The sequence below is a fragment of the Hoplias malabaricus genome, chromosome X1, assembly GCF_029633855.1.
Source record: "Hoplias malabaricus isolate fHopMal1 chromosome X1, fHopMal1.hap1, whole genome shotgun sequence".
NCBI lineage: Eukaryota > Metazoa > Chordata > Actinopteri > Characiformes > Erythrinidae > Hoplias > Hoplias malabaricus.
The window spans coordinates 19,830,131-19,843,511 of record NC_089818.1 but is presented as its reverse complement, the minus strand read 5'-3'; the positions used below and the strand labels follow the sequence as shown (position 1 = coordinate 19,843,511).

The 13,381-nt window shown below is 41.4% G+C and overlaps 1 protein-coding gene and 1 long non-coding RNA gene across 5 annotated transcripts; both read right to left on the bottom strand.

The window, feature by feature from the left end:
- Positions 1–3,446: 3,446 nt before the first annotated feature.
- Positions 3,447–7,316, bottom strand: LOC136676110 (sperm microtubule associated protein 2-like). Its single transcript, XM_066652971.1, has 3 exons — positions 7,273–7,316; positions 4,891–5,035; positions 3,447–3,781 (listed from the first exon to the last, which is right to left on the bottom strand). The coding sequence occupies exons 2-3, from the start codon at positions 5,027–5,029 to the stop codon at positions 3,540–3,542; spliced, it is 381 nt and encodes a 126-aa protein (XP_066509068.1). The 5' UTR covers positions 5,030–5,035; positions 7,273–7,316; the 3' UTR covers positions 3,447–3,539.
- A 746-nt stretch (positions 7,317–8,062) lies between these two features.
- LOC136676111 (uncharacterized) lies at positions 8,063–10,740 on the bottom strand. 4 transcript variants are annotated; one of them, XR_010796240.1, is made up of 4 exons: positions 10,467–10,604; positions 9,592–9,670; positions 8,928–8,989; positions 8,063–8,106 (listed from the first exon to the last, which is right to left on the bottom strand). It is a non-coding gene; the product is annotated as an uncharacterized lncRNA (long non-coding RNA). The 4 variants fall into 4 exon arrangements; XR_010796238.1 differs by lacking the exon at positions 10,467–10,604 and adding an exon at positions 10,622–10,740 and having other exon boundaries at positions 8,073–8,106; positions 9,514–9,670; XR_010796239.1 differs by lacking the exon at positions 10,467–10,604 and adding an exon at positions 10,622–10,655 and having other exon boundaries at positions 8,073–8,106; positions 9,514–9,707.
- Positions 10,741–13,381: the final 2,641 nt, after the last annotated feature.

The following is a 13,381-nucleotide window of genomic DNA, read 5'->3' as shown; positions in this document are numbered from 1 at the left end:
GACGTCATTCAACTGTGGAAATGAGGATGAATGTAGAAGCTTTTCCTGTCCACGTCATTTTGATATTATTGATGTCATATTAACACTGGGATTTCACTTAAAAGTATACGAAATTATCACTTTAACAAGTTCACGTGCCTGCGTTAAATCAAAAATATATATTATATAAAATATAACAGTTGTAAATTAGTTAAAGATTTAGCATTTTTAATTGTTCAACGGTAAGTGTGAGACTACGGTAGAATTTAACCGAATTGAATTAATGCAGTTTAAATAACAGTAATTTCTTCAATGTATAGTAAAGAGGGAAGTCTTCAACGTTTCCTTTGTAAATAGTAGAGCATTTCACTCTACAACTTGTGGATATATTTTTGAGGAACTGAAACTACACACTTACAAACCGTAGTGATTTTTTGGGGGTGTTGTTCCTACTGAAATTTCTAACCGATCACCACCTCTGTTCTACCCTAATTTCTTCAGAAGTCATTGCTATTTTTATTCAGGTGTAATACATCCCCTCTCAAAGTTACAGTAAGTTCAGCCTTATTCTGGACCCAGATGTTTAATGCACACACACAACTTGTGTAATCTCCATAACAAATATATGAAATTCATTGGAGTTCTTTAATCCAGATGTGTGTAAATCTGAAGTTACCATGCACAGGGGATACATGTTCCTCTACAGAAGCTCCATCTCGTACCCTTGGAAAGATTTGAAGTTAACGTTGGTGATTCCGAACTGATCATCCAACATTAGTGTCTGACTCTTGAACCTTTGGCTAAATACCATGAAATCCTCACACAAATGTTCTAGAAACTAAACTTTTACAGAAGGATGTACAGTTAATTGGCGGCACGGTGGTGCAGCAGGTAGTGTCGCAGTCACACAGCTTCGATTCCTGCTCCGGGTGACTGTGAGGAGTGTGGTGTGTTCTCCCTGTGTCTGCGTGGGTTTCCTCAGGGTGACTGTCTGTGAGGAGTGTGGTGTGTTCACTCTGTGTCTGTGTGGGTGTCCTCCGGGTGACTGTCTGTGAGGAGTGTGGTGTGTTCTCTCTGTGTCTGTGTGGGTTTCCTCCGAGTGACTGTCTGTGAGGAGTGTGGTGTGTTCACTCTGTGTCTGTGTGGGTGTCCTCCGGGTGACTGTCTGTGAGGAGTGTGGTGTGTTCTCTCTGTGTCTGTGTGGGTGTCCTCCGGGTGACTGTCTGTGAGGAGTGTGGTGTGTTCTCCCTGTGTCTGCGTGGGTTTCCTCCGGGTGACTGTCTGTGAGGAGTGTGGTTTGTTCACTCTGTGTCCGCATGGGTGTCCTCCAGGTGACTGTCTGTGAGGAGTGTGGTGTGTTCACTCTGTGTCCGCATGGGTGTCCTCCAGGTGACTGTCTGTGAGGAGTGTGGTGTGTTCTCCCTGTGTCTGCGTGGGTTTCCTCCGGGTTCTCCCGTTTCCTCCCACAGTCCAAAAACTCACGTTGGTAGGTGGATTGGCGACTCAAAAGTGTCCGTAGGAATGAATGAATGTACAGTTGGCAGAAAGGCAGCAATGTTTGAGTAAATACCTATCAATACCCTTTCTTTCAGAGGAATATTTGCTATTTAGCATTAGTATCACAGACCCTTTACTTGAATAGTTACTCAATTAGCCAACAAATTTTGGTTCAGTAGAAACTAGATTATTTTTATCTGCTAGATTGAATCTATGTTGTAGGACAAAGTGAAAGCTTAGGGGGTTGGTTTCATGAGCAGATATCGCAGTACGGAAGGCTGAGCTCACGCTAAGTGCTGAAGACTCCTGCACATGCGGTAGCAAATAATATTTTTTAATTACATCATAATCAGAGTTTAAGTGGTCTGACTGATATAGTGGAGGTTTTAAGGCAGCTCGTTCCTCATTATGTTCCAATTCCCATACATCTCATGAACACTGGTTCATTAAACATAGCACTATATGCTCATTAAGCAATAGAGAATTACTCTGGCTACAGGCTGAGTTAGTATTTAAATATTAAATCACCAAGATAATACATTTTGATTTGTGGTTTAAAGACCCAAGGCCAAAGGATCATGCATACATTAAAACATTAAACACTATCAAATGATGCAGCACTACCAACTACCCTCCTACAAAGATACATAGGGCAATTTCTGCAGTGCTGATCACAGAGTAGCAACGACAGAGCCCCTATTTGCTATTCTTTAGATTCTTGATATATTTATAATTACATTTAATATTCATATTCGCTGTGATGTTTGTAATGTGATTGTATTGAAAAATATTTTACTAAAATTTTAACAGGTGTCACGGACAAATCTGGCGTGCTTATCTTAAAAAAGCACTTGACCTTGTCCTGCGACTGTTAAGAACATCTTGTCTGATGTCACATATGGTGGTTTTGTTTTCACAGATGTGCATTCTTTGAACATACACAGGTGTTGTTTGTTACACATTTACCTGAATGTCAATGGCTTGCCATTGTATTGTGGCTTTGTTAGAGTTTAGACATTGGAAATGTTGCACCTGTGGTAAATGTGTGCTTCAGCTCACAACATATCATATTTCTTCTATTGATTTGTCTTGATAGCCTTGAGTACAGGCGGTGAAATATCAATGTGCTTGGGAACTTGTCGTGGTAGGTGACTAGACAAGTCCTGACAACACATGTCCGTTCAGCACTGGTCTGATTTCAGCAAAAATTAACACAGGATTGAGAGATGAATAGGTGACCTCATAAAAGTTTAGGAAATGACCTAATTTTAGGTCCATCCATCCATTATCTGTAACCCTTATCCAGTTCAGGGTCACGGTGGGTCCAGAGCCTACCTGGAATCATTGGGCGCAAGGCAGGAATACACCCTGGAGGGGGCGCCAGTCCTTCACAGGGCAACACTCACACCTACGGACACTTTTGAGTCGCCAATCCACCTACCAATGTGTTTTTTTGGACTGTGGAAGGAAAGCAGAGCACCCGGAGGAAACCCACACGGACACAGGGAGAACACACCACACTCCTCACAGACAGTCACCCAGAGGAAACCCACGCAAACACAGGGAGAACACACCACACTCCTCACAGACAGTCTATAAAAATGCTCATTCCATAATTCTCATCTTAGAATGACTACATATTATCAATTGATCTTCTCTGTAATCATCAACACACCAGAGAAACACAGCCCACATGTTGTGTCCTTTTTACAGAATGACTTAATGCTACTATATCCAGAGAACACACAACGTAAAGTATAAACCCTCCTGATCTCAATTCCTATTCAAAGAATATCAATCTAATACTAATTTCCCCTGCACTGTCCTGTTTGACAAACATTTGTGTGGATACACTTTCACTTCCCTAGAATTTCAGCTAAACATCGCCTGATTTTATGCAGAATTATAACAAGACACTGTTATTTAATGGTTACAACATTTTAGCACGAGCATGAACTGTTATATGTGGAAGTGTCCAAGTGAAGTGGGTGTTGCATGTTTTATATACACACATATATATATATATAATTTGATATTAGAATCAGGCTTTTAATTATGTCTGTTCATTTGGTCCTGCACCTGCGTGCTGGGGGCAGGGACAGCTCCTGAAGCCTGGGGGATGCAATAGCAGCAAGGGCAGCTGAACTCACTCTATACGGGTCAAACCCATCAAACAGAGGCTTGCGGAGCCTTGGAGTAGCTAGGACCTGCAGCCTCTCGCTGGCTACTGCCTCCAGAGCAGACCTCACCACAGGACATGACACAGGCCTATCCGGAGAATACTGGGGGTGCTCCTGTTTAGGGGCTAGGAAAGGAGTGGAGAAAGGAGGATGGATAGGAAATGGGATACAAATGTCATTAACACAGCTGTAGTAATGCAGGCAAACCTCAGATTGCTCTACTGCAGTAAAACATTTAAGAAGAACACACAACTGAATAAACCAAAGGAGCATTTGAATCCTTGCTCACATCACATGCATTAGCATGACTGAACAAATACAGTATGCAAAACATTCAATCAGACCTGTGGCAGAGTATAACACCAATGTAAATAAACAAGGGCTGGGTGATATGAGCAAAAATGATATCACAATATATTTCTTGATTTTGGTAGATGCGATATAATTCCGATATTAATAAGAACAGTATAAAATAAACTTAAAACTTCCAAGAACAAACAAGAAATATCTGTGTGGGTTTCCTCCGGGTGACTGTCTGTGAGGAGTGTGATGTGTTCTCCCTGTGTCTGCATGGGTTTCCTCTGGGTGGGTGACTGTGAGGAGTGTGGTGTGTTCTCCCTGTGTCTGCGTGGGTTTCCTCCGGGTGACTGTCTGTGAGGAGTGTGGTGTGTTCTCCCTGTGTCTGTGTGGGTTTCCTCCGGGTGACTGTCTGTGAGGAGTGTGGTGTGTTCTCCCAGGGTCTGCGTGGGTTCCCTCCGGGTGCTTCAGTTTCCTCCCACGGTCCAAAAACACACATTGGTAGGTGGATTGGCGACTCAAAAGTGTCTGTGTGTGTGCGTTCATGTGTGTGTGTTGCCCAGTGAAGGACTGGCGCACCCTCCAGGGTGTGTTCCTGCCTTGCGCTCAATGATTCCGAGTAGGCTCTTGACCCACCGCGGTTACAGACTATGTAAGAATGAATGAATGAAGTGATGACAGTGGCCTGTAATGACCGTCAGTCAGTGACAGATGTTGTAAATAATACTGAAAATCATATCATTGTTACTGAAACATTATACATTGTGATAAATAATGATACTGAATTATTGTCCAGCCCTAAAATAAACTGAAGTAAATTAATACATACAACCAGGTCAGAGTAGAGTAAACACAATATGTGACAGAACAATACTCATGTACTACATGTTCTATAAAAGATGGCCATTAAGATGAGAGGATGAGGGCAGTAACTTACTGGCCAAGAAGTGGGTGCGAACAGAAGGTTTAAGTAAAGGTGCAGCAGACAGTGATTTTTCAGTCAACAGTACATGCGTCTTTTTTGGTTGTGCCAGCTGGCAGATCCGGGCACTTGCCTCAGGTGATCTCAATGCCATACCTAACTGAGAGAGAGAGAGAGAAAGAAAAAAAATATTACTTATATATTTGGTAAATGACACATATTATATGCATATGTCATGTTTTTTTTTTTCATTTCGTTTTTATAATAAACGTAACAATTTTCAAGGTAAATATGAATAGAATTGGCAGAAATGAACAGTCAGGAAGAGAAAGAGGAGAAGGAGAAAGACAAAATATGTGAGAGGAAGAAAGGAAGGCAAATGGTAAAAGTAAAGAGGAAGAAGGGGATAAAGTGACTGTAGGAGAGGGAGAACAGGGTAAACAATAGGGGTGAAGACAGGGACAGGGAAATTTGAAGAAATTATGAGACACAAAGACAAATAAAAAGAAATACTAGGTGTGAAGAGCCTTTATGTGCAAGAGTGCAATGCAATAGTGAGGTGAGTTTTGTCCACAGTGGTGCATTAGCCATCCAAGCCTGTGTTTAATAGACCTGGTCTCATTATCTATCAGTGCATAGACTTGACCACCTTCTTATCATTATTCAACACAAAATAATATAATAGAATTAGGAAGTTAATGTTCTCCTGGAACACTGAGCTTAGTCCCTTGTTTAATACGATGGTCAGGATGCTTTGTTTAATCGAATACATTTTGAATAAGTTTCCTCACCATCTGCTAGCTCTCCAGTCTGTCTGCACTCTAGAAAATGGTCCAGTGATTGTACACAGAAATGGCTCAGTAATTGGGAAAGAAACTAAGTGGATCGGCCCACAATAGCTCAGGTGTTCACTCCTGAGTGACTGAGTAAGGGCAACTGGAGGTGCTCGGATTGTGGAAAGACCATGAAATGGGTTGAGGATGTCGCTCTATTCCCGCTCCATAGGTGGGTAATATTATGTATTTATTTTTGCTGTTTCAGATGTACTACGTAGGGGCGGCAGCAGGTGGTGTCACTCTCACACAGCTCCAGGGTCCTGGGGTTGTGAGCTTCAAGCCCAGGGTGACTGTCTGTGAGGAGCTTAGTCTGTTCTCCCTGTGTCCGTGTGGGATTCCTCTAGGTGCTCCACTTTCCTCCCACAGTCCAAAAACACATTTGTAGGTGTATTGGCCACTTAAAAATGTCCATAAGTGTGAGTGAATGTGTGAGTGTATGTCGCACTGCAAAGGACTGGCACCCCCCCTACTGTGTGTGTTCTAGCCTTGGGCCCAGTGATTCCGGGTAGGCTCCGGTCCCACCGTGACCAGACAATGAATGAATCCAGCTGCTCGAGTTACAAATGAGTGTCTCTGGTAATTCAAACAATGAAAAAAATCTTCCAGGAAAATTAAACTTCAAATATACACAAGGTGCAATTGGTTTCTTACTCAAACATACCACTCTCTCTTAAACGGCTTCTGAATCAAAACAAAGCCTCAGGGGAGTTTGTTTTTCTGTGAGAACAGCAGTTCTCCAGAATGGTTCCCTTAAAGCAGCCAGCAGCTTAGAGGTTAAACAGTTCTCTACTTGTTCTGCAGCAGAAACTCAGAGAGTATGAGAGGGTTGAACATGGACATATAGACCACTCGGTTCCATTTTGTTGTCTTCGTAATTTTTCAGCCTGGAGCCTTCACAGCACTGCACTGGTTAATGTCAACACCGGTCTACCACATGTAACTCAGTAAAGCAGCTCACATCAAGGCCTCCTTTCATCAGCTCAGGTGTGGTTAAAGCAGGTGGTAACAAACATCTGCTCAGAGCACTGTAATCATGGACAATTTGCATTATAAACGCTGCCCTTCACAGTGTAGCACCGAGCAACTCAGAGACTGACCTTACGAAAAGATGCTTTGTTTATAATGAATAAGAAGCTTTTCCTTAAATGATTTGTTTGGTGCGATGCATGGTTTACCAAAGGTTTAGAGCTACATCAAAGTCAAAGCTCCTTTTCAGGCATTAGGGGAATGTGGAGGCATCAGAAAACCATCTAAACGTGCCATTTTGATGAACAGAGATGAGTGTTTAGAGGTTAAATCAATGACAGGAATGTGATTGTAAGTACTTATTAATATTCCCATGTTTAAGTGGATTTATGTGGTATATGGGTTTACGGTGATCTTTCCACATATATGTAGTAATCCCTATTCTAACTTCTTCACAACCTTGTAATTGAAATTAAACAGTGATATATTTGGTGTGTATTTCATTATCTCTTATAAAACGCACAGAAAGATGTCATATTAAAGTGTGTTCCCTGTAGAGGACATGTTAACTTATTTTCATCATAGATTTACTCACAGTGGGCAGCAGAGGGCGGTCAGGCTGCCAGCCAACAGCGGGTCCACGGGGAATGGCCAGAACACACACTCTGTCAGAGGGTTGAGCTTTTAGTGCTGCTCCACTCACCTTCCACTCAGGAGATTTCCTAGAGAGGGAGAGAGAGAGAGAGAGAGAGAGAGAGAGGGAGAGAGAGAGAGAGAGAGAGAGAGAGAGAGAGAGAGAGAGAGAGAGAGAGAGAGAGAGAGAGAGAGAGAGAGAGAATATACGAAACAGAAAGAACAGAGTGAATGTATGAGAGTGAGACAGACAACAGAGAAAGTGGATTGAGAGAAAAATGAGCGTGAATATATAACAGACAGAGAGTAAGGCCAGAGAGAATGAATACATGAGAGAGATGGAGAGTTGGGAAGAGAGAGTGAATAATAGAAACAATGGTAAATTGTATGCTAGTGTAAATAAGACCCTTCATATTTTATTAATTCATATCAACTCAAAGCAGCCATTACGTTTTTTTTTTTGTTTTTGTTTTTTTTTTGTTTTTTTTTCAAATCCATAAAACCAGGAAGTCAATATTCAGTCTTTAAACTGCTGCTTGTTAAGTTCCTTATGCCGCTGAAATGTTACATCAAATCTCATCAGAAATATCACTGTTTGGTCTGGAAATTAAATAAACAGAACACTGATCTGACTTTTGCTCAGTACTGTATATATATATATATATATATATATATATGTGTGTGTACATTTTTTTGAATATATGAACACTATGATTATAGGACAAACACCTGTGGTCCTCAAAATGAGGGAAAAACTTTTTACTCTCTGCAAGCCTGGACCAGCGGGGAGTCAAATCTGTAAAAAGTCATACAACACCATTAAAACATGTTTTGTTGAAACAGATGCAGATTCAAAGCTGTAAGCGCTTATCCAGTTCAGGGTCGTGGTGGGTCCAGAGCCTACCTGGAATCATTGGGCGCAAGGCGGGAATACACCCTGGAGGGGGCGCCAGTCCTTCACAGGGCGACACAGACACACACACACACTCACACCCACGGACACTTTTGAGTCGCCAATCCACCTACCAACGTGTTTTTGGACTGTGGGAGGAAACCGGAGCACCCGAAGGAAACCCATGCGGACACAGGGAGAACACACCACACTCCTCACAGACAGCCACCCGGAGGAAACCCACGCAGACACAGAGAGAACACACCACACTCCTCACAGACAGTCACCCGGAGGAAATTCACACAGACAAAAGGAGAACACACCACACTCCTCACAGAAAGTCCCCCGTTGGAAACCCACACAGACACAGGGAGAACACACCACACTCCTCACAGACAGTCACCAGGAGGAAACCCACACAGACACAGGGAGAACACACCACACTCCTCAGAGACAGTCACCAGGAGGAAACCCACGCAGACACAGAGAGAACACACCACACTCCTCACAGACAGTCACCCGGAGCGGGAATCGAACCCACAACCTCCAGGTCCCTGGAGCTGTGTGACTGCGACACCTACCTGCTGCACCACCCCAGATTCATTCAATTTAATTATTTCAACTGAAATCAATTAATCACAACACACTTGCGTCTCAAGAGGAATTCTTAGGGTAGTTTATTCACAAGTAGCTCTGTGAATAGTTTTGTTGTAGCTTTATGTTACCAAAGGCAGTGGTGATGTGTGTTGATTTTGCTGGAAGCTCATCCAACCAGTACACAGAGCGTCTGCAAATACAGTGGGAAAACCACATAAAGTTCCACCTGAGGGCAGATTTATTATGAACACATACAGTAGTATGGAAACGTTTGGGCACCGTAGTCAAATTACATACACTGCTGTAGATTAAAGCTATCTGACATGAACATTAATACACATTGTCATTTTAATGTTTTTCTGTAATTGTTAGTGCACAACATCTGTTCATTTGCTGACATTACTGCTTTGGAAAAAAGAACATGAAATATAAAATGTGCTGTAACTTTTACACAAGCCATATTTATTGTTTTACTTTGTGTTAATTAGGTTCAAAGGTTATTATCAAAATATACACTTCGAGGTTGTCTTGGCAAAACCCTGCTCGGTTATTTCCTCTAATACAAAATCAACCTCCATTCAGTTGGAATATAAAACTAAAGCATTAATATTCCTTAGATGAAAAGTCAACTTTTTTGATACTCTGTGATTTTAAAATGTATTTCAAAGAAGTACGTTTTTTTTATTCAATAAAAATGATTTAATTTGGACTAACCACAATTGTGAGTATATCTAAATAGGCACGTTGTAGTTTATAATGCTCTCTGTGTCACAGTGGCTTGGGGAAGCCCACCTGTCTGGGAATTTGAGCAGATCTGGTTTAGGCCGGGCGAGCTGGTCGATACGAGTTGCCATGGAAAAACAGGGGCCTGCTGAAAGGACAAATGAAGTTCATCACTGGCTAGACACCTGATAAAAACACACATTACAATTAAACGGTATGCTTTACAGCTGAGACTAATTGGAGCAAATGAACTCAGGATCAAGTTCTCTGGAGACTTCATGGTTTAATCAGGGAGAGCTAAGCTTAAGGACACAAAATGATTGCTTGACAATGAAAGAGGCACACAGCAAATCAAAGCGCATTATCAAAGATGGTTGGCTTAACAGCTTTCTGGAAGTGAAGTTCACTTAATAATTTTTAGACTCATATTCTAGATTAATTTACACAATATTAAAGCTGGTGTAGGCCGTTCCTACCCTCCTCCAAAAGTTACAAAGTGCTGTTTCTGCATGAAGTGGCAAACACAGAGGCTCTGTGCTCACAATGATTTTGAAACTGTAATTTTATAGTAAAAAAAATAACAAAAAAACTACCTATTGTGGCTTTAATCCGTGTTTCGTTTCTACATCTCTCCCCAACCTTGGTCTGAGTGAAATGATTGAATTAAGTTTTTACAGTCTTGTGAAAATTATGGGTTTTTTTTTATATTATTTCTGTCATCAGAGCATTTAATTTTTTGGTTGTTATTGGGACGTGAAGAAAAAAAAGTCTCCTTCTTCAGGTTCAACATTTCTTATAATTTTAGTCAGAAAATACATAGTTAAGGTGTACAATATTTTATAAAACGTTATTTGTGGCTGTAGTACTGAGAATTAATCATATTAGTTACAACAAGGCTTGGAACGTCAGTTGTTAATAAACATGTTAGATAGATAGTAGCTTACCACAAGAAAACAAAGCATATCAAACATGTAGACTAATATGTAATTTGTTCCCATGCTTCAGTGAATTTATTTTTAAGTGATGTCACCAGGGCTCTGCAGAATATAGCCTAAATGACACCATTTTTTCTTCACTAGCTAGCCGTTATATAACTTACCCTTCTGCTAAAGCGAGTGAGGTACGCTAGCCCGTTACCCAGACAACGAGTGACGCGTTAACGGTCGCGTTCAAATTCACCTTAAAAAGCCTGAACCCTTTCGTGTACGGTCATTAATCACTATAGTTCGCACAATAGCAACAACCACAGTAAAATAGGGCCAAATATGTTCAACATGAAGTCAGTTTAGATACGTCCATAGACTAAAAGTTGATAAAATGGTGTACAGTTCTTGGTTTCCTGAACCGAGTATTTCACTCGGTAGGGAGGATGAATCCATTTGTGCCGAACCCCAAACCTTGTCTTCTCTGTGAGGATGAGAGAAGTGGAGGGGCTGTTTTCAGTTTTGTGTAGAGACACAAATCCGTCACTCACAGTTTAAAAATAGTTCAAGGCTTGTTTATTCACTCTTTCAAGTGTTTTTTTTTTACTTGCATACTTTGTGAATCACCAGATTTGTACTGTGCAAAATAGACCACCGTCATTACATTTCCTGTCAAGAAATACAAGGTACTTGTACAGAAACGTACACAGACGACTCGACGTATATTTAATGCTGCAACAAAAATAAACTAAAGGAAGTAGATATGGAGTTTTGATTTTTTTTTATTTACTCTTCTTTAAAGCTTTCAGTCTTTATCTTATATTTTGGTGGTATACCTTTTATTGTTGTTAAGGGCATTATTTTCTATATATCTTTGTTAAAAGCTGTACTATGAAATTCTGTCAATATTTTAGGAATTGGCCTTTGGTGGAAATATGTTACTGAACAAAACATTTTGTAACATGGGTTGTGCTGCATTGCAGGAGTGTATATGATGATGAGCTCCCGCCCCTCTCTACTTATGTGTGCTTTTAGGTCCTTTACACCTTTATTTGCTATACATGGAAAAACATGGGAATTCTTTTTTAATTCATCCGAGAACTTTCATTTACGTTTCGGCATAGCTGCTCGAGACGAGGGTAGGTACATGAGCTTTGCCTGACGTAAACAAGAACTACTGACGTGCAGACTGACCAATTAAATGTTTACAGAGAAGGTTATCGACCAATAACGGTAGCTCTACAGTCAGACCGTCCAATCAGAAGATTTTAGGCTACTTCACCACGCCCTCTTCTCACGCAAGCGAACCAACCGGAGTAGGGGAGGGCGGGACTAGTTTGTGAAGGAAACTTCTCGAAGTTCTATGTAAGCTCTAGAAAAACAAAATCCCGGACGTCTGTGAAATTCCGCCATTGAAATTTTTTTAAGTCTAAAAAAGAGGACATGTCCGGGTAAAAGAGGACATCCGGTCACTCTTATTTATATATATATATATATATATATATATATATATATATATATATATATATATATATATATATATATATATCTTTTACCCGCACACACACGTCCACAGTATGATTCTTGGTTCTTTTCACCTAATTTTCCAAACAGCCTTCTTTTCCTCATTGTCTCATTGTAACCATGTAACACAGCCAGGCTTCCTGTCCTGGAAGCAAAAGGTGAGAGTTTGTTTCAAGAATCTAGCCTAATTGTTAACATTCCTGGTTAAAATAAAGTGCAGCTGAAACTAAGAACAATTTAAGATGGCATGGAGCCACATACTTGTAGTACTGGTATAACTATTAGTAGTAAATGTGACTGTGATGTTGTCTTCTTTCTCTGTGCTGCATTCAGACATAAATCCCACTGAAACCTCATTCAAATACTCATGCAAGCCATTACAGGCATGTTTACTGGAGCTGTCAGTGGAGAGATCAAACATGAAACTGGGCCAGCTTGTCTTCCCTCTGTTTGTAAGCCATGCTCTCTTGTCTGGGCACAGAAACCACTGCACCCGGATACTGTGGCAGATGGAGTACAGGGCTGAGCCTCCATAACGATATTACAGGCCAAAGGGCCAATGTGGGAGAGTGAAAACAAGCTCAGGGGAAGGTTAGTCAAAGGCAGCAGCTCATTGGTGATGGCACTGATATAGCATGCCATAACCAAACCAGATGCTCAGGGCAACATATCACTGTCTCTGTTCAGGGGCCACACTACCCAATTTTCTTATAATTTTCACACACAGGCCCAAACCTCACCACTTGACGTATGGCATTTCCTGCTTTCACTGGATCCTGCTCCTGGAGTGAACAGTCATTAGAGTCCCAAATATTTGTAGATATGACTTATACAATTAAAGCTATTCATAGCCACTCTTTGATCCCATGACAGCTCCTACTCTTCTGGGAAGCCTATATTAAATGTTTGAATAATGATTTATCCCAAATTATTGGATGGGGCTCCATCACACCAGAGAATGCAGTTCCACTGCTCCAGAACCCAGCACTTGGCATTGAGCATGCTGCTCCACGGCATCCCATTCTATTGATTACTTTTTCTAATATTATAAAAGCTGAATCTTCACAATTGAATGCTTGTAGGAACAACAGGACCAACTTTCATTCATTCATTCATTATCTGTAACCGCTTATCCAATTCAGGGTCGCAGTGGGTCCAGAGCCTACCTGGAATCATTGGGCACAAGGCGGGGAATACACCCTGGAGGGGGCGCCAGTCCTTCACAGGGCAACACAACACACACACATTCACTCACACCTACGGACACTTTGGAGTCACCAATCCTCCTACCAACTTGTGTTTTTGGACTGTGGGAGGAAACCGGAGCACCCGGAGGAAACCCACGCGGACACATGGAGAACACACCAACTCCTCACAGACAGTCACCCGGAGCGGGAATCGAACCCACAACC

What these genes read in the sequence shown, in the direction of transcription:
- LOC136676110 (XM_066652971.1), bottom strand. Translation starts at nt 5,029, where the DNA reads ATGGCATTGAGATCACCTGAGGCAAGTGCCCGGATCTGCCAGCTGGCA. An exon ending in TCGCACCCACTTCTTGGCCA is followed by an intron (nt 3,782 to 4,890) that starts GTAAGTTACTGC and finishes CTCCTTTCCTAG; the next exon opens with CCCCTAAACAGGAGCACCCC.